Here is a 22,514-nt window from a genome sequence, read left to right as displayed (position 1 = left end):
ATTACTGTTGTGCGTACCTACTGTACAGTACACATGGGCCTTGGCGGTGGAAGTGGCCCAGGTGTGTGTGTGTGTGCTCGCGGCCGCGTCGTTAGGCCATCTCGTCTGTTGGTTGGAGACATGCTCTTGTTGGCAAAACCAAAAATAGGTGCGTATGGACATACAAACAGTTCTGCCCACAAAACGTGCCCTATTATTAAGGTTTATATTTCTACCTGCATACACTAGGTAATTACTTTACCTACAGGTATTTACCTTAGGTAGTCCCGTATTCGACATGCCAGGCATGAGAACTCTGCAAATCTTGCTCCGTGTCGGGTTCCGAGAATTCTTGCACGCCGAACCTTGGCCGGGCGCCCATCCGCCGCCAGCCACCCAACGCCCAAAAGAAAATCGGGGCATTGTGGCCGATGCACCACCAGTCCCAACAGATCTCGCGTGCCACATCGAACTCGGTACGTTGGCCCAGTCTCGGCTTGTCTCAGGGCTGCGCAGGCCATCAACGGTTTCATGACTGCTCACAGGCCAGAGACCCAGGGGGGGGCTCGGCCGGTCATCATGACTAAAATGCTCGAGAACTGGGTCCCTGTGTTGTTGACATGGGCGCGGATATGCCTACCTCCGAGTTACTGAGGTCAGGCACGCTAGTTACAGAGGTACTCTGTTCTTCGAGTCGGGGCCATGCTGCGGCAGGTAGAGACTGAACAAACAATTCAATGTCTCTCAGTGTTACCTAATAATAAGGTACCTCGGGGAGCCATGAGAAGTGGAGGAATAGGGCCAACGTCGGCCAAGTGGGAATTGGTTCCCCAATTCTCATAACCACAAGACAACAGGTCGAAACAACCATGACCGTGGGTCACTTGGCCCCCGGAGGAATACCAAGAGAGAGAGATCTCCTAACTAGGACTTGAGCGAGATATCTCGGCCCGTGGTCTGATTGAAAAGGCTCGAAACCGCTCCCTATAATAAGACGGGAGCGCCTTCCTTCTTTATAACTAGACCACCACTGTATCGACGTCAGACAAGCACAGTCTCTCAAAAAACTTTGTCCAGAACGCCTCCAGTCTCCTTGCTTCTTTCTTCCTCTCTTCTCCGATACTCCCACAACCACCCATTGTTTATCTCGGACATGGCTGCCAACACCAGCGAACCCCCTTCCTTCACCTTTGGCGTTGAGATCGAACTGCTCGTTGAACCCAAAAAGAACGCCGAATTGTCGGATGAATTTGAAAAGTACGGGGTTGATTTCAAACTTCAGCCCATACCCGTGGATGAAAAGGACATGAGTCCCGCCGCTAGGAAGCTTAGGGCCGACAAAGAGCACAACCGGACAGCGATCCGCCTGGCGTTGTCCGCGGGACTGGAAAAAGCTGGTCTCCCAGCAGCGCTTGATGGTTCAATATACGACACTTGGTACGTGAAGAAGGAAGGGAGCCTCGACGAGGTTGTGGATAAGCAAAACGGAGGCGGTTACTGTAAGCTTAATTTCCCCCAACACCCCCGCTGGCAGGATCCCGACCAATTGTTCCTCTTCCGGCTTGTCGGACTGACTTTTTTGGGATGCCCAGGGGCCATTGAGCTGGTCTCGAAAATCCTGAATACGGAGTCTCTTGAGTGGGTCACTGAATTACAACGAGTCTTCAATGTTGTAACCAAGAACTTCAACATTTATCTCACCAAGGGTTGTTCCATGCATGTTCACGTGGCCCCACGGCCGGAATGGACACTGCCGGCCCTGAAGAGGCTCATGAAGGCCACGGGCGTTTTCGACGAGGCCATCACAAAGATCATGCCCCCGGATCGCAAGAAAAACCCTTGGGCCCGGTCCAACTTTTACGACAGTACGAAGAGTACGGCGACGAAGGCGCTGAAGGACACGTTCGCCTTGGTTCCGTCGGAGGGCTGGTTGCCCTTGTTTCGGTATATCGACGGCATCAGTTCGATGGCGTTCGTCCCTAGCAAGTGGGGCGGTGACCGCAACGTGTCCTGGAATATCTCTGCCGTCGTGAGTGGTGGTGGTGGGACCGTCGAGTTCCGCCGACCCCCCGGCGTCAAGACGGCTGCCGAGGCCCAGAAGTGGGCTGCTTTCACGCTTGCCTTTGTCTGCGCCGCCACCCAGTCCTCCTCGTGGGTTGACAGGTGGCAGGGCGAGAAGAAACACGCCGGCGTTGGCGAACTCCAGTCCTTCGTCACGGAAGGACTCAGGCGGCTCGGGTGGGAGAAGAGAGCGGTTCTGACCCCCGCCGTCTTGAAGGAGGACAACTCGACGGCCATCCCTCCCAGCGCCTTCGGGGAGGAACTAATTAAGCGCAAACTCGAAAAGGGCAACAGAACGAGCGCGTTTGAGAAAAAGGTATGCTTTCTTTTCTTTTCTCCTTCTTTTATTTCCCGTTGTTAGCCCTTTTTTTTATGTAGTAAGGGCAATAGGTCCCTTACCAGGTACCGAGTACCTTACCTCGCCGGTGGGCGACTCCGCTAACGTACCACCCGCCGTGACAGATGATCAGCTCGCGACAAAACAGCCCCGCCAGCAGCCGCCCCAACAGCAGCCGTTCGGGCAGCCCGGGGCCGGCGGCCGCCGCCGGGGCAGCCCAGAGGGGAACCAGGGTCTCGGGCGGCTCTCGTCCCAGAAGCCCTGCAGGTGGTAATCGCAACCTGTGGGAATAGGTGGGTGGCTGCAACCCTGGTAGGTCCGGGAACCCCAGTAGGCCCGGTCCACCACATGCTAAGATCTCTCAGTGTGCGCATTTCGGCCGGAGTTAGGTAAACACCACCCGGTATAACTCGACTAGCCCGAGACGACGAGGGCGCGGAAAGGAGAGCGGGAAGAAAATGAGCCAAGTCCTAGATAGATCTAGGTAGCTCTGGATTTAGATCATGTATTAATCCAAAAAAAAAAAGAAGCTGAATAGAGTCCACACATATTATAATTAACCTTCAAGCAGTCCCGGTCGTAGCCTTTTGCCCTTCTCCAACCTATCTCCTCGCCTTCCCTGATCGTCACTGCCGCTACCCTTTACGGCTTTTCTCTGGAGCAAAACACCCTCCTTCAAAGACTCGATCCGGATAGGGATCCTTTCCTTCTCCTCGAACAAGATTAGAAAGCTAGCCGTATAATCATAAAGGATATTAGCTTTCTCTATAAGCCGTTCCCTCTCTTGGTTGCTAATATGGCAGATCCTGATTGGCCGTTCGGTGTCGGCCCCGTTCTCTGTGACGACGATGGTCTCCAGGGTTTCGGGCACTGACTCTAGCTCGATCAGTTGTTGCAAGTCCTCGGCAGAGGAGACAGGGCCGTCGGGGTTCAGGATAACGGGGAATCGGATTATGGTCTGCTTGAATGTCCCGGCGGCAATATCCCGTAGAGCTGTCTGCCATCGCTGACAAATTATCTCGTCCTCGTCGTCGGAGCTCCCTGTGCGACCGTATAGGGAGACGACCTTGCGATGGAGATCCGACATCTTTGTTTTCCCTTGGTATTTTCTTGTCTTCCTTTTTTTTTCCGATTATCGATGATGTGTAATTAGCGGCTGGCGTAAGAGTTACGAAAAGAGGGGGGATGTTGCAGGTTAAACTGTTGGCCCTTCTGGACCAACTTTGTGACCTTTTTTTAGGCAGCTGGGTTTGAGGTTCCAGCGCTTTCTTTAGGCGAAGATCGAGGCGCATGCACATCCAGCGTCGGTTGGCTGCTGTTTTGACAAGGTGCAGGACGTACAGTACACATACGGATGTACATGGTGCGGGATACACTACGATAGGAGGCATGGATAATTAATTACTCCATCATTCACCACGATATCCATTTGTCATTGCTGCATGTGCGCGCTGCCAGGTGCCCCTGTATAAAAGTTCCACACTACGGAGTAATTACTTACCTCAACACCGGAGGCGAGTAATTCGCACTCTATTCGCACTGCTTCGGCAAGTTCGAGTTGTTGGTGTTGGTCAGCATCACGCAACCATGCCGCGGCCTCGAGGGTGCATCGCGGCAAGACCCGTGGCAATAGCTGGCCCAACAGAAGAAGCTCAACCATCTGGCCGGTGACGTTCCGAAACGGTTGGCAAGCCATTGCCGCAGGATCTCGACGCTCGCCTAAAAATAGGGAGGTTCTAACTGGACCAAGGCCCGCGTGGAGGAGGCCGCCGCGGCCTGTTGCTTGTATGGTTAATTATCAAGTTTGCGGAGCCAAGGTAGGGAGGTAATACACCGAAAGTCGACGTTGCTGGTCACACCGTGACGGGGTGCCGAGCAAACACATCTGACACCAATGGGCGAAGAAGCGGGCGCGGAAGAGTTCGCCCGGCCGGCCGGTCTCGTCGCATGCAAGACGGCCCCGTGCGGCTCAGCAGCTGGAGGACGAAACAAACAGGACCTGGTTGGGGTAACAATGTCTGCGCTGTGCGGTACAGGATCGACTATTATCAGGGGTGTGTGTGTGGATGTTTTTGTAGGCGTGGGCGCGGGCGCCCCCCGCTCATCAGATACCTATGTATGGTAGGTAGGTAGTAGGTCTTTATGTGTAATAATTATATAATTAATAAACGGTATATGCACGTCCCGTACATCTACACAATTAATCATCAAGAAAAGTCATGAATAGTTAACATCTGCTCTTTTAGAACCCAAAACACACGCGGGTCCCTGAATCATGTCATGATATTATCCAAACCAGTCTATCGGGGTCCCCCCTCCTGACGTGGCCGCATCAAGCCTTTGTTTCTGCGTGTTCGACCTTGATGTCGCTCGCCGACTTCTTTGCAAGGAAAGAAACGTTAGCGCAAGCTATTCTGGAAAGGTTCCCCTGCTTCTTCTTATTCTGCGCGTGTTCATTGGGGGGAACTAATAATCCTAGAACTGGTGACATAATTACCTTCTCGTTCTCCGCAGGCGAGGGCGGCCCCTCGACGGCGTCGGGCGAGTCCACCTTGTCGCGGGCGGGGAGATGGCCGACGCAGACGTGCTTGCGGAACTTACGGGCTGGCAGCCGGGCCTCGAACATCTCGTCGATCTCCTCGAGGGTGCGGCCCTTAGTCTCGGGCAGGAAGAAGAAGACCCAGAGGGCGGCGACGACGCACGAGGGGAACCAGATGTAGCCGTAGCGGGGGCCCCAGTTGAGCGACTCCGGGTTGATGAAGTACGGGGCCGTGAAGGTGGTCAGCCAGGCGAAGAAGAAGCCGACGGCGGCGGCCAGGCCGAAGGTGTAGCTGCGCAGGCGCTGCGACGGGATCTCGCCGCCGGCCAGCCAGGCGTAGGTCGAGATCATGCCGTTGTAGCTCATCATGTAGACGCACGTGAAGGCGACGAGCACCTGCCCGGTCGACGTGGTACCCGGCCGCTTGTCGTAGACGACCGCGATGATGAGCTGGAAGATGCCGCACAGGGCCAGCCCGATCATGAGGATGACGCGCCGCCGCCCGTACCGGACCACGATGAGCGAGTTGAACAAGATGGCCAGGATGCCCATGGTGCTGAGCACATTGCTCATGCCGAACGGGTTGGAAATGTTGGACATGCCCAGGAAGTAGGCCTTGTATGCTATAGTCACTCATGTTAATTAATTAGCTCCGAATTTGCCAAGAAAGATGCATGGAGAGTAAGATAGAAAAGAGAAAAAAACAAAAAAAAAACAAAAAAAAGGAAAACGCACCAATGATGAACATGGAGCCGGAGGCGGCCTGCAGGGTGACGCCGCACACGGCGAGGGTGGTGCGGCGGCGGTCAACCGGGTTGGCAAACATGTCGAGCACCGAGACGCTGCTGCCGAGCTCCCTCTCGCGGTCGATGGCCGCCTTGATCTCGGCCGCCTCGGCGTCGACGTCGGAGGCGGGCGGGCGCAGCCAGCGCAGCGACTTGACGCCCTGGTCGTACCGGCCCGTGAGGATCAGCCAGCGGGGGGACTCGGGGATGACGAAGAGGGCGACCGTCAAGAGGGTCGGCACGATGTAGATGATGCCGAGCGGGATCAGGTAGGCCGACTTATCCGGGCGGCGGGCCGTGGCCCAGTCGATGATGGTTCCGATCAGCGTGCCCTAATTAATAATTCGTCACGGAGGAGTTGGAACCCCCCCAAACCCCCCCAACCCGGTCAGCATATCAGGCCAGGGGGGATGGATATAATAATTTATATCTGTTTTGCTTTCTAGGACGACTCACAAAGGAGGTGAAGAACTGGAAAGCGGTCAGGAACAGGCCGCGGTACCTGGCCGGGCTGCTTTCCTGGAGGTAGAGCTGCGAAAAGGTCATGAAGTAGCCGTTGGCCAGGCCGATGAGGAAGCGGCCGGCGTAGAGGGCGCCGATGTTCTCGGTGGCCATCATCATGACATTGGCGACGCAGCAGAAGAGGCAGGCGATCCAGAGGCACTGTCGGCGGCTGACGTAGGTGGCCACGAGGCCGGCCGTGCCGGAGCTGACGAAGGCGCCGAGCGTCATGAGCGACGAGATGAGCTGCTGCCGGACCGTGCCGAGGTTCCATCCGAGCGGTGTCTCGGGGGCTTCGTGGCCGTAGATCTGCAGATGTGTCAATGATTATGTTTTAGCTGGTCTGATCCATCCCCTAGGCACCCTCGAGTCCCCCCAATCCTCGCAAGATACAAGACCAAAAAAAAGTGAAAAAAAAAAGAAAAAAAGAAAAAAAGAAAAAACAGATAATCGCATGGGCGGTATACGGCACCTCTAGGAAGCCGCGCATGGCCTGCAGGCCGCCGATGAGGCCAAAGTCGACGCCATACTGGAAGGGGCAGAGCACAATGATGCCGCAGGCGACGAAACACTTCCAGTGCGCTTTCCACGTCTCATCGTCCTTCTTGGGCGCCATTTCCGAGCGGCCAAGGTCGTGGGGTCGTGGGGTCGTGGGGGATTCTGTGCTGTTGTGCTCGGCCGCGAGAGGACTCGCGAATCCGCCAGAGTTCTTTGGGTATTATTTATCCAGAGATGCACGGCCGCGCGAGGACGAGGGTTACAAGGGACGGAGGTTGGTTAATGTAACTAATTATGTAGTAGTTTTGAATGTCGTCCATGTCAATTATCCATCCTTGGGCGGTCCCAAGGGGGCAATTAATATGTATGCACCGCCGGACCCGAGTGTAGCATCTCTCGGTTGCATCCCCCGATGCCACGCCCGACTCCATTCTCCAATCTGGGGAAGCGAACAAATGCCGACCGGCCTAGTGGACGAAATGCCACGGGGCGGCTGGCAAACAACCCTCTTGCTGCATGGTCTTGGCGGCCAACGTAGTCAGGTAGTCGGATAGTGCATGCGGAGAACAGAATGTGGGGAGGGTTTTTTTTTTTGGGGGGGGGGGGGGGAGGGGGGCGGACCGGCAATTTGGGTAGTCCCCAATTGTTCAACTTTGGAGAACTATGAGTGGTCAACAGGCGTTCGCCGTGTCCTAATTACACCTCCTCCAGGATAAATAATCCTAGTACGATACATGCCCCACTTTTCTTCACTTTTTTACAAGCCACTTACACAATCATCACACCATATCACTCTCCTAATAATTTTCTATACAAAGGTACTTACAGATAAAATCCCTAGGTTAGGAGCCGAGTTTAGCTAGTATTCGAGTATAGGAATCCAGGTCCTACAGTGGCTAGCTCGAAGCCTAGATTTGAGCCCTATTAAGAATGTATAGCACTAGATGAAGGATTAGCTTGAACATCGCTACGATGTTCAATCGCTATATCTTATAGGGCTTTGACTGGCTGTTCTGGAGGCGTGGGAGGTAGTACCCCCTAAGTGTCTTCAATGCCTAGTACACTCAATGCCCTGACGGCTTGCAAAGGTAATTGAAAACCAGGGGGGCAAGACTAGGTATTGATACTTTTATATTATAGAAATTTGTATTGGGTTAGTTGTATCTAGACTTCTTGGCCACTTTTCTGATTTGCGTTAGTTATGGGGCATGTATCGCACTAGGATTATTTATCCTGGAGGAGGTGTACGCTAGTCCAGTAGGCAGCCTGCACTTATAGCCTATACTGGGACGGCTCCGGACAGCACATGGCCTGGGCCTGTTGGAGAACCCATGAAAAAAGGAAGCGGTGCTGCCGAGAAACACTCGCACTAACTACCCCGTGCCCTAGTGCAGTTGAGAGGAGAGGACCAAGAATGCGGGGAGAGAACTAAGATCCCTGATAGTTCGCAGGGTATTACATATATATGTACATACATACTGTACAGTACATATAGTTACACCTAAATACGGCGCATGCCTTACCCGGCCTAGACCATGTGAATTGCTCACTACACGAGGCCAGTTAGTGAAGCCAGATCGGAACCATGGAACGACGCTATTGCTGAACCCCAACCGTCCCCATCTCGGCACTTTTTCATCAACACAATGCAGCATAACACTGCATGCCGAGTAATCAGCGAAGCGCCTCCCTCATCATCCTCGTCGTCTTCCATCACCACCATGCCCCCACCATTCTCCCACTATCTCCCACAATCCGCACCATCATCAATCATCAGCATCAATTTATCTTTGTACGACAACAGCCATCCGGAGGAAACAGGCTGTCGGACACTGCTCGGTTTCACGTTCTTTTCCAATCGACTCTTTTCTGATTCGAGTATTCCTAATCTATCAATCATTTGACATTTCGTCCAGGGTGAGCCGCTCCATACCAAGATAGGTTAGGTACCTAGTCACATTGTCTCTTCCGGCCGAGACGAAACCGGATATTAAACGGTCTGGCCGGTTTTCTTCTCTGCTGCGAAGTCTGCAAAGCCTACCAAGCTGTGCGACGGGCGCGGCAGACGTTGTGCAACAGCGCCTCGGGGGACAGACGTCGGACCGAGATCTGGGTCCGAGAATCCACAACAGAAAACGGTTTAATTAGCGTCGGCGTGTGCATCACCCTCGGCTGCACTAATTACTACGTACCTTGGTTACACTACTCACAGTGCGCTAACATTCAATCCCGGAGCTCTTGTCCGCCAGTGGCCCAGTCGAGGACCTCGGGTCGTTAGTTATCAACACGCGAACAAGGACGGTCGCTTAGGGAGATTGTTGACATTGAAAGTTTCGTTGCCGTTGCCCGGGGGGGGGGGGTTCCACGCTCGCCAGCTCAGTCGCCTTTTGGCCGGCTCATCGTCATCCACGAAGCAGCCCGAACCCTCTGCGAGCACCGAACTCTCGGCCGAATAAGCCATGGCCCTGCGGAAGCGGGCAGCGTTTGGCAGGTGGCCCCGTTTCTGGTCGGAGCGATAATTATCAGCCATGTTGCACGCGGACCCCGAAATGGCTCCTCTACCTGCGTTAACATCCCATGCAGAGCCGTCATGGCCCAGAAGCAAGTGAAGTCCGATCTGCCAGAGGGGATAATTACCGCAATAGAGTTACACAAGATGGCAAGATGAAACTCCACGTGTGCGCCACTGCTTGTCTATCTAATTAGACACTGTTCTTGGCTACACGATGATACACGGGGGCAACCATAACGACCTGGAAACCGGTCAAATCTTCAGCAGGAATCCTTCCTCGCCGCATCCCCGTGGAACGCTTAACTTCCGGGTCACTCTGTTGCTACAACATGCAGGATGGCTGACATGCCGAGGGCCATATACAGATAAGTGCAGTGCACAGGGAGCGTCGGTGCCGTCCTGCCCTGCCGAGTATACTCTATTACCGAGAAGTCGGAGGTTTGGCATGGAACCCGCGATAGTGATGTAATTAGGGGATGTGTTTTGGGCGATGGTGAGATGCCACCGCTAATACGTCTCGTGCCAACGTTTCCCCGGCGTCGCGACTGAAAAAAAGAAAAAAGAAGAAAAAAAGAAAAGGAAGGAAGGAAGCGAACGAGAAAAAAAAAGGTAGAGGGGAAAAGGGCACAACGAGAGAGAGCCACAACTCTTGAGCAACGGGCCGGCTTCTGAATTCGAATGGCGGGGAAATTTGCGGAGTGAAAGGAGACGGGAAAACTGCAAACACGGGCCATGGGGCGTGCAATGTGAGTTCCGACGCTGCGTGACACAACTGCTATGGAGTGCAGCGTGTCAGGGGCAGTGGCATCCGCCAGGGGAAAAGGACGCCCTCACGATTGAGACATCACATAACAACACCACGGTTGCACAAGCCATTCCCGTTACGCATCTTCGCACTTACGAACTATTAGCGATTGACTCATAATCTATAAACTAATGGACGACACCCTGCGCGTCAACTAGATTCCAGCCAACGCTACAGCACATCTTGAACCTCCCCATCTTACTGCCAAAGCTTCCGCCCGCCAGTGGTCATGTCTCTTTTGTCATGTTATATCACCCGCTCAAGCCATCCCACAACCCGTGGCTACCACCATGACTGCTTACCGACTTCACCAAGTCGACCCCGCCCTCCACGCTCCGGCACTGCTTCGAGTTCCCCCACGGCAAAGGCACATCCAGCTTTACCAAACCCTATCGACAACATGGTTTCATGGCCCACGGCCCGTCCCGCTTTCGGTTCGCACCACCAGCTCCCTCAGCCATTCGACAATGGAAAAGTGTGGCCGCGTAAATGGCTGGCAGATACGGCCACGAGTGAACCCCAGAGACGCGTCCAGGATAGCCCCTTCGATAGAGAGCCACTTCCGGGCCGTCCGATGGTCCCGGTAAGCGCGAGCGACTGGGAGTCCAAGAAGCATATCATCCGGGAACTCTACATTGATCAAAACATGTTCTTGAACGAGGTAATCGAGATCATGATCTGCAAGTACAACTTCAAAGCCACGTAGGTCCCTCCCGTCCATATTCACTTTGTCGGCCGTCGGGTGGGAGTCTCTGAGACCTTGATATTATTATGCCAGCGCGAGGATGTACAAGGGGCAGTTTGCAAAGTGGAAGTGGACAAAATACAACAAGCCCGGAAAGCCTGGGCCCATCAGGCCGACCCGGTCGGCGGTGGGAAAGAAGAAAAGTCTTCCTGCTCGAAGGGCCCAGCGCGTTAAGGGATGGAAATCGACGTCCAGGGAAAGACAGCAACCGACGCCACTCTCCCAGCCGGCCCCGCTTCGGTATTTTGGCGACGAGGAGCGTCTCGTGGAAGCCGCCCTCAGTGCCTACGCCGCCATGATATCGCACTGGTCCGAGCAGGAGACGCCCTGGCGGACCGCGGCACACGACGACGGCGGCGGCGGCGGCGGCGGCGGCGGCGGTGACCTACTACGCACTGGAGCCCTCGGGATCGAAGACCGCTCTATCCTCGAGCAGGTCCGCTGCGCCCAAGACTACTTTCTCAGCGGCCGTGCCCAACAAGGCGGTGACATGCTCCGGCGTGCTTTCCTCAGCATCGAGGCCGCCCTCTCCGGCGACCTCACCATCGAGGCCCTCTGGGACTGCTGCCTCGCCGTGCCCCAGCTCGCGCTCACCACCGGCTGGACCGACGTGCTGTCCATCTTTGTGCGCTACCTGCACCAGTACACCTCCATCAAGCTGCCGCACCACCCCATCACCCTCGTCGCCGCCTCTCTGCGCCACCTCTGCCGCGACATCGCCGACGTCGACAACGAGCAGCGGCAGCGGCAACAAACCCTAGAGGAGACCATGACCACCATACGGCCCCAGCACGGCCCTCGCGGGTGCCGCCGCACGGGTCCGCCGCCGCCGCCTTTCCTGCTCGAGATATTCGTGCTTCGCGGGTGGCGGGTGTGGATCGACACGAGCGCGCGGCTGCGGGGCCGGCACGACGACGTGACGATCCACCTCAAGCGCGGGTACGTGACGGTGGTGGACCCGGCGGACCCGATGGCCGGGCAGGTGCTGGGGGACTTTGGGCGGGCGGTGCGGGCGTCGGTGCGGGCGCGGGGCGCGGCGGCGACGACGGCGCGCACGCTCGAGCTCGAGCGCCTGCTGGCGCGCATGTACCTGCCCCTCTTCACGCCGGAGCGCGCGCGCGCCGCCGAGGCCGTGCTGGCCGCCGTCGTGTCGCGCGTCGAAGAGGCCCGCGGGGCCAGCAACCGGGGCCCCGCCCCTGCCGCCTCTGCCGCCGTCGCCGCCGCCCACGACGACGACGACCGGTGGGACTACCTGGACCGCTACCTCGTCTTCAGCGCCCGCCACTTCATGGCCGGCCTGGCGGGCGCCCGCGGCGAGCCCGAGCGCGCGGCCGAGCACGCCCGCCGCTGTTTGCAGTCGTCGCCGCCGTCGAGGAGGGACCTCTTCTGGGCGCAGACGTCCTGCCTGGTCGAGTCGAGGCTGCGGGCCGCCGGGATGCACGCCGACGCCGACGCCGTCCGCGAGGCGAGGGCCACGGCCGAGCTGCAAGGGCGGTTTCGGCGGTACCTCGCCGCGGCCGAGGAGACTGCGGCATGTTAAGCGCCCAAATTGCCCAAATTAGTAACTAATTAGTTACTATAGTTTTGGTGGTGGACCTGGCCCCACCACACCCACCCACCTCTTCCCTGCAGGGTGGCCCTGGTCAGCCTCTTCCTTCTTCCTCCTCCGTCAGCGAACTCCATATTAGCAGTCATACGAAGATCGTTGATTTCCGCATCCATCCATCCACAGTTCTAGCCTGCGTAGAGTGATCGGAGCAAGTCATTCTTTGGCTTTGCCGAACTGAAAGCCACCCAGAGAACCCGTATCCTCCGGAACGAAGTCCTTAGTGGTTAATTCTTTTGGCCATCCCGAGTCCTCGAAGATGTAAAGGTGCTCAATTCCTGTCTTGTTCATTTTTCTGGTGACTTGGAAATGTACCACCCCGCGCCGGAACTAGAATGAGCCACTTCGGGCTTCGTTCTGGACATGATAAAGCTCAGAACACTCATTTCTGGCGGAGGAGATGTCTTGGAGAGAAAAGAAGTGAGGATAAAGACTACCGACATGGACAGGAACTCCGAAGTTGGTCGAGAGGACAGAAGGATGGCAATTGAAATGTTGAATGCGGACACTTTTGTGTTTTAACTCTTGGGGCTCTCTGTAAACGGAAAAGCCCTGCTTGATAACCTCAGGCTTGCTGCTGTTAGTTGCCTCTTTCCCCCAGGCAACCCGTCAGCGACAAGTGCAAGTGCAACCGCTTCCATTGCTACTTCCAGACCCGGACGACCTTGAAAAGGGAGAACTTGCCACAGTAGTCGCACAAATGCACACAATCCAAAACAAATGCGGCGTACCTAGATCTTGCTCATTTCTCTTTCATTCCGGGAATATTTCGTTACCAGTCCATGTCTCCAAACGATAATTAAGCGCAACCACTGCCTTGATAACGCGCTGCCGGTACAAAGCCTTTCTACGTCGAATGAAATGACTTACGACGAAGGGAATTACTACTACACCGGATTCCTTTTGCATTTCATCTTGTTGCCATGAGCTGACCAGACGGGCCGCGGGCGCAGGGACGATGGGAAGTGACGGCAATGCATGCGCCATACACACCACAGAGCAGTAGCCTTATGCACTGAGATCCAGCAGTTAGGGTTCAAAATGAGTGGTTCAATTGGCCCCTTACCGTCTCCGCCAGATGCATGGTGATCATATCGATTCTCCATCTTCCGTCGTGAGCTAACACACACAACATAACGACATAGATTCACCAGGACCATGACCTATACCGTTGCTCCCAGATATTATAAAACAATGTGTTAGACCAACCGAGAAGTAATCGACATCCTTTCAGACAATCGTACAAGCAACTAACAAAGCAGCACACACTTTATATCTGTCAGAAGCGCTGGAGCTTCTAAAGTGCTAGCCACGCGCTAATAGCCACAGCGCGTGGGACGCTTATAAACGCTTTGGCAATTTCCTTTGTCTATAAATATCACTCGTTTTTTCTCCTTTGTAGATAGTTCAACAAGGCACCTTTGGACCTTCAAGCCACCTGCTACCAAGCTCTCTCGAATGCTCACTCGAGCTTGCCACTGCGTTCGACAATATCCCATATTCGCAATCCGCGGCGGGGATGACGGGACGCGCCCCCGGAGGAGGAGAACAGCTCAACGAGATCGCCAAGCAGGCGGAGCGGGACCTCAACACCTATCAGTCCAAGACGGGCACTGGCAAGGGGCAGGTTTTAGGACTCGGCGACTAATTATAGCGTGAACGACACCATCGACAGAATGTTTCCCGGCTGATGTAGTACGTGTCCGTGGACACGTCCATCATGTAAGGTTAGATTAGTAAGCCCTGTAGATGCCTGCAAACGGTGGGCTCTTTGTACCTATCTTCTTCTTATACAGAACCATAGGGCTAGCAAACGTTGATAGAGGACATCGATCTTTTGAACTATTTTAACTACTATAACCAGACCTCTATCAAATGGTAGTAAGCACTGCGACTAACCATCTAATAACCATTAACACTAGATTCGTATCGCTCTAACGATTAGTTTAGTACTAATATCGCGATAGTTAAGCTTAGTTTCGGCGACTTGGTAACCGAACCGAGCAATTCTATTGTAACCATTATAAAATCTCCCTATTCCTAGCGACTAAGTAACCAGGGTAGTCATCCCTATCTATCCCTCTATTCCTAGTAACTTAGTAACTAGGATAGTTATCTACCCTCCTATTTACCTATCTTCTTCTATCCTAGTAACTTGGTAACTAGGATATTCTTCTACCTTCTACCCCTTAACTCTATCTTTATTTGTTCCTAACAAACGAACCTTATATTAATACCTAGATCTTTTCCTATAGATGATCCCCCTAGTCGTCTATATCCTCTAAACTCCCTTACTAAATAACTATTATATAAGGAACTCTCTAACTACGTGGTAAGCGTACTCTAAAGACGCTATAGAATGCCTCCTCTAACAAGTTTATAGGCATTAGAGCCTGACCCTAGCGGTTAACCATTATAAGAAAAGGAAGCTCCTATATAAGAGACAGAATTAGCGATAGAATTCGCTAACGAATACAAGATAGAGTAAGCTAAACCTAACAAGTTTAGTACTAATAAAGAGACACTTACTTGGCTAAATGGTAAGATAGATCTTTGATTTACCTAGCTAGAAGCCTAAACCGACTATATTGCTAAAACTACTAAAGGATTTCTTAGTAAATTTATAAAGATATTTAATAAGAATATAGAAAAGGGTCCTACTAGAATAGACTATAGAATTATAACCTATATAGCGGAAGTCAAAGATTAACTTGCCTTCTACCTAGAAAAGGAAGTTTTAGTAATAATGGCACTACTAGCTAAATATATCAAGGAACTAGAAATATATATAATGTAGTATAGGGACGTTCTTAGTAGAGTAGTAACCTAGATAAAGGAGATAGTTAATATAATATATAGATATAAAGAAGAGGAGGATATATAACTGCTTAGTCGTTAACGATCTTCACTTAACCTAGCTAGACTCGATACTATCGTAGAGGAAGTATAGGAAGTTAGTAATCTTATAAAAAATATATATCGTAATAGTAGAGCTTTTCCTATACCCCTTAAAGGCGCCGACATTGGCTATAGGTTTAATCTTAGCTAGCCCGAACGCGCGTAGTAGTATAGAATACTATACTTTGTAGCTAGTAATGGTAGAGATCCTAATTCCCCTAATGACGGTAAAGATAGTAACGACGATCCCCCTAACCGCTACTATACCCCTAATGATGGGAATAATAGGTGCCGTTAAGGTATACTACCCTTTGGTAACAATGGCGGTAACGGCAACGGACGTTATGTACGCGAATCTACGTACGATACTACTATAAGTATATAAAGCCGCTTAGACTTCAAGATCAAGAGGGATAATATTAGCTAGTTTAATCCTTCTTTTCCTAACCTACGATCCCTAGGCATTATTAACGACGGAAAGAACCTAGTATTTACTAACGTCTACTACTTTACTAACTATATTAAAACCTTCCTAGAAAGCGACCCTTATAGAAGTATTAAGATGTAGATTCTATCCTACTTTTAAACTCTCCTTAGTAGTCTAGTAATTATCTAGTAGACTAACGAATTAAATGGTACTATATATAGATAACTATGCGATCAAGGGCTACGATCTATTGTGGAACGACTACAAGAATACTTTATACCGGACGCTATAACTACTACCTATAAGTTTAACGAAAGTCGCTTGTATTTAAAGGACATCGTAAAGGACAAGCAGGTACTTAGCTTCTTTATATAAAAGATACTCTATTAGGTACACTTAATATATATATTTAACGAATATAACGATAATTAGCAAGGAGTTATAGTTTAAGTCTAGTCTATAATAGACCTCTATGTCAAGTAATACCTAGATCCTCCCTAGTGACACTCCTCTCTTAGAAATTATATATAGTATATTAAGTAGTCTCGATCCATCGTTCTAACAGCCGCTCTTAACTGCTACCTATACCTATAGAAAAGGCTATTCCTAGACGGTAAACCAGAGCCTTATAGGAATAAAAATCATAGTTCCTTTAAGCCTATTAATACTAGCTAATAGCGATAATTTAGCTACTAGAATAATAGACTATTTAGGAATAATATATATAACTATAGGTTTGATTATAACCGTAGAAATGACCGCTATCGCAAAGGAACCCGCCGTAACCAAGGTAATTACAAGTAGTAGGAAGGAAATCGAGATAACAAGTTCTATAAGGACGATTACTAGCAAAAGGACTATTATAACCATATATACTTTATAGAGGAAGCTAGTAATAGCTCTAAGTTAGATCAAGTTAATAATAATTCGGCCACTAATATCCTTAAATCTAGATCCAAATCTTTGGATAGCGATACTAGTATTACGTATATCGTTTTAGACTTATAGCTTACCTACTACAAGTGCTACAACGCCTTTAATTTCTAATTCGAAGTACGCTCTTACGTTAAATAGTGCCGTAGAAAAGGCCCTCTTCCTTCCGTCTATAACTATAAAGCTAATCTTATAGACTTGTCCTGCCGTACTTATAGGTTTTGTAATGCTACCCTAGATTCGCGAAACGCACTTTTCCGGCACTTAAAGTCCTATTAGGAAGCGAAAGCTAGTAACGCTCGCCGCCCTATTAAAACTAGTAGCACTCCTACTAGTAAGTTAGAAGAGCTTACCATACCATTAGAAAAGGTATACCAGGTAACGGATTTGATAATAACGTCACTAGAAAACGCTATAGTAGATACATACCAAGTTAAGGACATACTAGTCAGGCGTATAGCTAACCTCTACGGATTACCTTTAGGTTATACCTATCTATACATTTAGGTATACTATAAACTAACTAATTATAGCGTTATAGAGATTTGCCTAGATCCTAGTACTAGTCGTTCCCTTATTAACTATAGTTTCTTATAACGATTAAACCACCAGATTAAATAACATAAGGGCAGAATTAAAGGTATAGGAAATACTATACTAAGTCTTAACAAGTAGACAACATTTAATATCTATCTACTAGGTATAGAAAATGGTATTCTTACCCTAGCTAAGTTTACCCATTTAATATAGGTTATCGACTACCTAGCGCCAAATCTCCTAATAGGCAACAAATTCCTAGATTCCTATAATACTAATATCGACTACTAATATAAGGAAGTCAATTTATAGTTATTTAATGTAATATACTAGCCTTATAGTAACTACAGATAAGTATATAATGTTTTATTTAACTACCTTAAGGGAAGAAAGAAGAAAAAGTAAGTATAGGTACCGAAAGGGGTTCCGTTTCCTAATATAGGGGGTATATATATACTCCGGTTAGGGTTCGGTTAGGCGTCAGGTTAGAGCCTAACCGGGTCCTAAGCGCGTACCCTACGAACGCCCTACGAACATATATAGGTCTAGTCCGAAACCGGGTATAGCCCGTTATCGATTAGCCCGGGTAGAGCCTAGGCCTGTAATATACCCCCCCTCTTTTTCTGGTCGGATACTTAGGTAGGTCTGCCTAGTGTTACCGTGGTGATAGGTCCTACGCGTGCTAGCGGTCTATACGTATAGTCCGGCTTCATTTAGGTCCTATATAGGTCCCGGTCTTTATTTTAATATTATATAGGTCCTGGCCTTTGTTTGAGTTTAAAGTAGGGCCTAGTCTTTGTTTAGGCCTTATATACGCTCCCCTAGCCCTACTTTCCAAACGTGTATAAATTCCTCCTCTCCCTCCCTCCGACTCCCTCTTCCTCCCTTTTATAACCTATATACTCCCCCCCTACCTCCGCCTACCTGTACTCTATTTTGCTACCTGCTCCTATATCGCCTCCCTAAAAATTTTTTTTTTTTCATTTAGAATGTTCACTGCCATCGGCTTGCTTAGTGGTAATGGTAGTAGCTACCGTCCTAGTGGTAATAAGAACGAAGATTATAATATAAGTTTTCCCTTTTGTTTGCCTAACTATAGTTGTAATATACGTGTCCTAAGTCCCTATTAACTGCCTAAATTTTAGTATAAGAATTAGAACATTTCCCTTGGTAGGTTTACTATCGAGGGTAACTTCTCTAATAAGGAGTTTAAACTCCTACCTAAGAAGATATAGTATTATCTTAATTATATTTACTATATTCTAAGTAGTAATAATATTATATATATCCCTAGTTATAGCGTATCCTATATAATATATTGTTCTACTTATAATCCTTACGTTTAGGACCTATAATTATAAGTAAATAATCCGTGTTTATGTATAGGTATCTATAAGATTATATACTATTATAATAAGGGTATAGCCTTAGAGACCCCCCTTTAGCTAAAGACTATAACCTATAGTATATATAAGGTAGTCCTTATACCTATATTTTCTGCCTTAGTATGTTCTTTTACTACGATTATAGAGGCTATATAGGCTGACTACTCCCCTGCCTAGCTTGCCTTTTCCCCTACCTAGGCTGCTACCTCCTGTCGCTATAGCGATAATTGTATTATGATCGCCCTCCCTTATACTCCTACCTGCTGTGGTAATAATATCCTAGCTACCTCTGACCTTACCCCTGCCTTATAAGTTACTAGGTAGCTTATATAATGTACTATTATATGAAATAACACTATATTATACTAGATATAGTATATAAACGAAAATATATCGACTCTAGTTAATACTAATACTACCCTTATTACCTATATCTTAGGTATACCTTTGCCTACGTCCTAGGCCTACTAAACTACTACTATATATCCTACCCCTGTCCCTATTAACTTTAACTATACCTATATATACCACTCTAGTTCCCCGACCAAGCGTGTGTTATACCCGGTCTATAACTATAAGGAGCCTACCTGCCTCGCTCCTAAGGACCTTATAGAGGAGGAGGAGGAGGATAAGTACTTAGAGGGGGATAAGGAGTAAGTATATAATATGTTATTATTATATATTTATTTTATAATTAGCTTAGTCGGTATGTCTATAATATAGCTATTACCTATCCACCCTAGGTTTGCCTATATATACGGAAATTTTAGATTGTTTACTTATATATTCCTCTACGTTTTCTTGTTATAACTAGCCTGTCATTTAGATATATGTCCCCTTATTCTTATTCGAAAGCGTTAAGCGCTTTAGTATTCTCTAAGTTTTCTAGTAGTTCCTAAGTTAAGGTGTTATATCCCTTCTACTTTACTAATACGTCGTAGCAGTTTCCCCTCTCCCTTATATTCCTAGCTATAAGAATCGCTTCTACTTCGTATTCTTCTTATAATAATCTATCTTATAAAAGTTCTAATACTAGGCTAGGGTAAGTATCTAATATATATTATAAGGGGAGTAGGTTAGATATAGTACGCTTAACTAGATTAATATAGAAGGTAGGGTATAGGCCTTAAGGGATATCTAAAGTGATAGTTAATAGTATCGGTACTACTACTACCCTATATTTAGCGTTAACCTAATCGAGTTTCTAACTTAGGCGGTTAGTTTTAATATTATATAGGGATAACTATACTTTATCCCCTACCTTGAACCTTTTAGCTAGACGTTAAGATCGATTAGCGTTTTCTTACTAGTGCTACTATATATATACGATAATAGCCTAGGTCTACTCTATACCTTCTTTTAGGTAGTATAGGAAGTTAATAGCCCTCCCTTATAGAGTCAAAGCAGGAGCGTCTAGGAGGTTAGTAAACTAGATAGGACTTATATTATAGCTATAGAGGAGGTAACTTACACTTGTTCTAGTTACTATTAAGTTATAGTTATTAATTGTAAGCTAGTATACCAGAAGATATTTAGGCTAGTTATACTAGGTAAAGGAAATGATAGTCTATAGGATAGTCTATACCTCCTAGTTTATATATTCTATACCTCTATCTATTTAGGGGTAATAGGCTATTAATAGTAATTATTCGATCCTAACGATCTTATAGAGAGAAGTCTAAAATTAGCTAAGCTAGTCCGAGCTACGATTAGTAATAATCTATATCGGAAACCTATAAAACCGCTACTATATATCCTAGAACCGGAGTATATACGCTTTAGCCCCTATCGAAGATATAGCCTCGAGTTAGACGTATTTCGATAGCCAATCGGTAATTACTATAAGGTAATAGGGTAAGTTCTTCTCTCGTATTAGGAGGTTAACTATAAAGTCGATAGAAATCTGTTTCTAGAAGTGGTTAGTAATAGGTAAGGGTTAGAGGAGTCTTTATTATAGTTACTATAATACCTTAGCCCTTCGGTATATATAATAGTTCCTTATAAACCGCTTTACATCAGAGGATATAAGATCTTAATAATAGTCCTATTAGAGTATCTTAAATAACCTATTCCTCCCTAGGTAACCTAATATAGGGGAGTTATAAACTCGTTAGAGGATAGTAGTAGTAAGGGGTTCTTATATAGGGAGCTAAAGTCTCCCTTAAAACTAAAGAGTACCTTATATACTTAGAGAATAGTCTATAATCTAGGTTTATACTATATTTGCCTCTTTAGGGAACTTCTAGGCCCTATCTTAGATAGCCTAGAGTTAGTATATATAGTGTTTGTCCTTAAGAACTCCCTTATCCTAGAGGGATATAAGCAAGCTATCTATAAAAATGTTACTCCCCTTAGGTAGGTAAGATGTTTCTAATGACTCTAAGGTAATAAAGGTATCTAATTAGATAGTAAGAAGAAGTTATATAGTATATTATATATCTTCAGGGAAGTCTTATTTACAATAGGATAAGGTATTAAGACGAGACGCCTATAATCTAGGATAGTATCGGAGCTTAAAGTGAAAGTAAGAGAGTATCTTAGCTTATTAAGCTTGTCATTTACTAATTAGATAGGGCTAGGTAAAATATTTAAGGTTCTTATAGTTAGTTAGGATTTAGAAAGGGGCTATAATATTATAAAGCTCTACTAACTAAGCCTTTAAGTAGGAGATAATTATAAGTAATTCCTTATTATAGATTATATAATTCCTTTCGGCTAGGGTTAACTTTATAGAATAATAGGCTATGGGATATAGAACCTTATCTTCTCCCTATTAAGAAAGGCATCCGCCAAGGGCCGTCCTAGAATAGTCTACCTTGAGAACTATCTCCTTCTTAAGGTCCTATTATACTAGGATTAGCTCCGAGATAAAGGCTATCTTAAGGGCTTTAAAGGCCTCTTACTCCTCCTTTCCCTACCAAAACGGGGTATTCTTACGGGTTAACCGTATTAGGGGCGCGGTTATCTTAGAGAAGTTAGGGATAAAGTTATGGTAGAAGTTAGTAAACCCTAAGAAACTCTATACTCCTCGAACTTTCTATAGTACCTCTTAATTACGGATAGTAACAAGCTTCTTAGGGTCGGGATAGACTCGGGTACCAGCCTTAATAATATAGCTAAGGTATTTAACTTCTTTTATAGCGAATATATACTTCTTAAGGTTAAGAGCTAACCTTATTATTTATAGTCTCTAGAGAACTTCCTTAACTCGTTTTATATAGTCCTTTCTACTACCTATTATATATACCAAGATATTATTAAGGTATACTATTACGAAGTCTCTAAGTATTAGGCTAAGGGTATTATTAATATATTATTAGAAAGTTATAGGTATACCTACTAATCTAAAGGGGTAGACTAGCTACTTAAAGAGTCTAAACTAGGTTTGAAATACTATTAAATACTTGTCTCCTTCTATAATCTAGATATAGTAGAAGGCTGCCTTAATATCAAGCTTCGTAAATTACCAAGCCCTAGCTAAGGAGCAGAGAGTCTCCTTGATTAGTAGAAGTAGGTATCGATCCTACTTTATAATCTTATTTAGGGCCTAGTAGTCTATATAGAATCTTTATCCCCTATCTACCTTCTTTACTAAAAGGATAGGAGCAGTAGCTAAAGAGGAATTTGCCCGAATCTATCCCTTATCTAATAGATTAACGACCTATTTCCGGACCTCTAATAGGTAATCTTATAGCATATTATAGAGGGGTCTCTAAGGGAGTTTGGGAATCTTCCTATTAGGACCCTCTTTTAACTTGATATAGTAGTCGGTAGCGCTATAGTAAGGAGGTAAACCGCTAGCCTTCTCCTTGTTAAAGAGGTTAGCAAAGTTATAAAGCTCCTCTAGTAGAGTTACCTCTAGTTCTAAGCGGCTATTCCCTTTTTCTCTTATACCTTTATCAAGTTTATACCTCGATTCTAAGATAGTTATTATTTCCTAGATACTTATAACTAGGAAGGTATTAG

The 22,514-nt window shown here is 47.8% G+C and overlaps 4 protein-coding genes across 4 annotated transcripts; 2 read left to right on the top strand and 2 right to left on the bottom strand.

Moving 5' to 3' along the window:
• Positions 1-1,132: 1,132 nt before the first annotated feature.
• Positions 1,133-2,670, top strand: P884DRAFT_302996 (putative amidoligase enzyme-domain-containing protein; the record flags this gene model as incomplete). The annotated part of the gene is made up of 3 exons (XM_069444990.1): positions 1,133-1,478; positions 1,572-2,356; positions 2,503-2,670. The coding sequence occupies 3 exons, from the start codon at positions 1,133-1,135 to the stop codon at positions 2,668-2,670; spliced, it is 1,299 nt and encodes a 432-aa protein (XP_069294094.1).
• Positions 2,671-2,892: 222 nt separating this feature from the next.
• P884DRAFT_264330 (uncharacterized protein) lies at positions 2,893-3,545 on the bottom strand. The gene has a single exon (XM_069441838.1). It carries the CDS (start codon positions 3,462-3,464, stop codon positions 2,934-2,936), a length of 531 nt encoding a protein of 176 aa, XP_069294093.1. The 5' UTR covers positions 3,465-3,545; the 3' UTR covers positions 2,893-2,933.
• A 1,164-nt stretch (positions 3,546-4,709) lies between these two features.
• Positions 4,710-6,818, bottom strand: P884DRAFT_302995 (general substrate transporter; the record flags this gene model as incomplete). The annotated part of the gene is made up of 5 exons (XM_069444989.1): positions 4,710-4,757; positions 4,875-5,539; positions 5,652-6,033; positions 6,158-6,511; positions 6,675-6,818. 5 exons carry the CDS (start codon positions 6,816-6,818, stop codon positions 4,710-4,712), a joined length of 1,593 nt encoding a protein of 530 aa, XP_069294092.1.
• Positions 6,819-10,417: 3,599 nt separating this feature from the next.
• Positions 10,418-11,435, top strand: P884DRAFT_210453 (Clr5 domain-containing protein; the record flags this gene model as incomplete). Its single annotated transcript, XM_069439000.1, has 2 exons — positions 10,418-10,719; positions 10,796-11,435. Coding segments are annotated over 2 exons (942 nt in total), but the record flags the coding sequence as incomplete, so codon positions are not given.
• Positions 11,436-22,514: the final 11,079 nt, after the last annotated feature.

Source organism: Thermothelomyces heterothallicus, assembly GCF_042370625.1.
Source record: "Thermothelomyces heterothallicus CBS 202.75 unplaced genomic scaffold P884_scaffold_32, whole genome shotgun sequence".
NCBI lineage: Eukaryota > Fungi > Ascomycota > Sordariomycetes > Sordariales > Chaetomiaceae > Thermothelomyces > Thermothelomyces heterothallicus.
The sequence above is the reverse complement of the archived record's forward strand: the minus strand, read 5'-3'. Positions and strand labels throughout refer to the sequence as shown.

Bases quoted from the DNA above. Each gene is read 5' to 3' on its own strand.
- P884DRAFT_264330 (XM_069441838.1), bottom strand. From the start codon at position 3,464: ATGTCGGATCTCCATCGCAAGGTCGTCTCCCTATACGGTCGCACAGGG.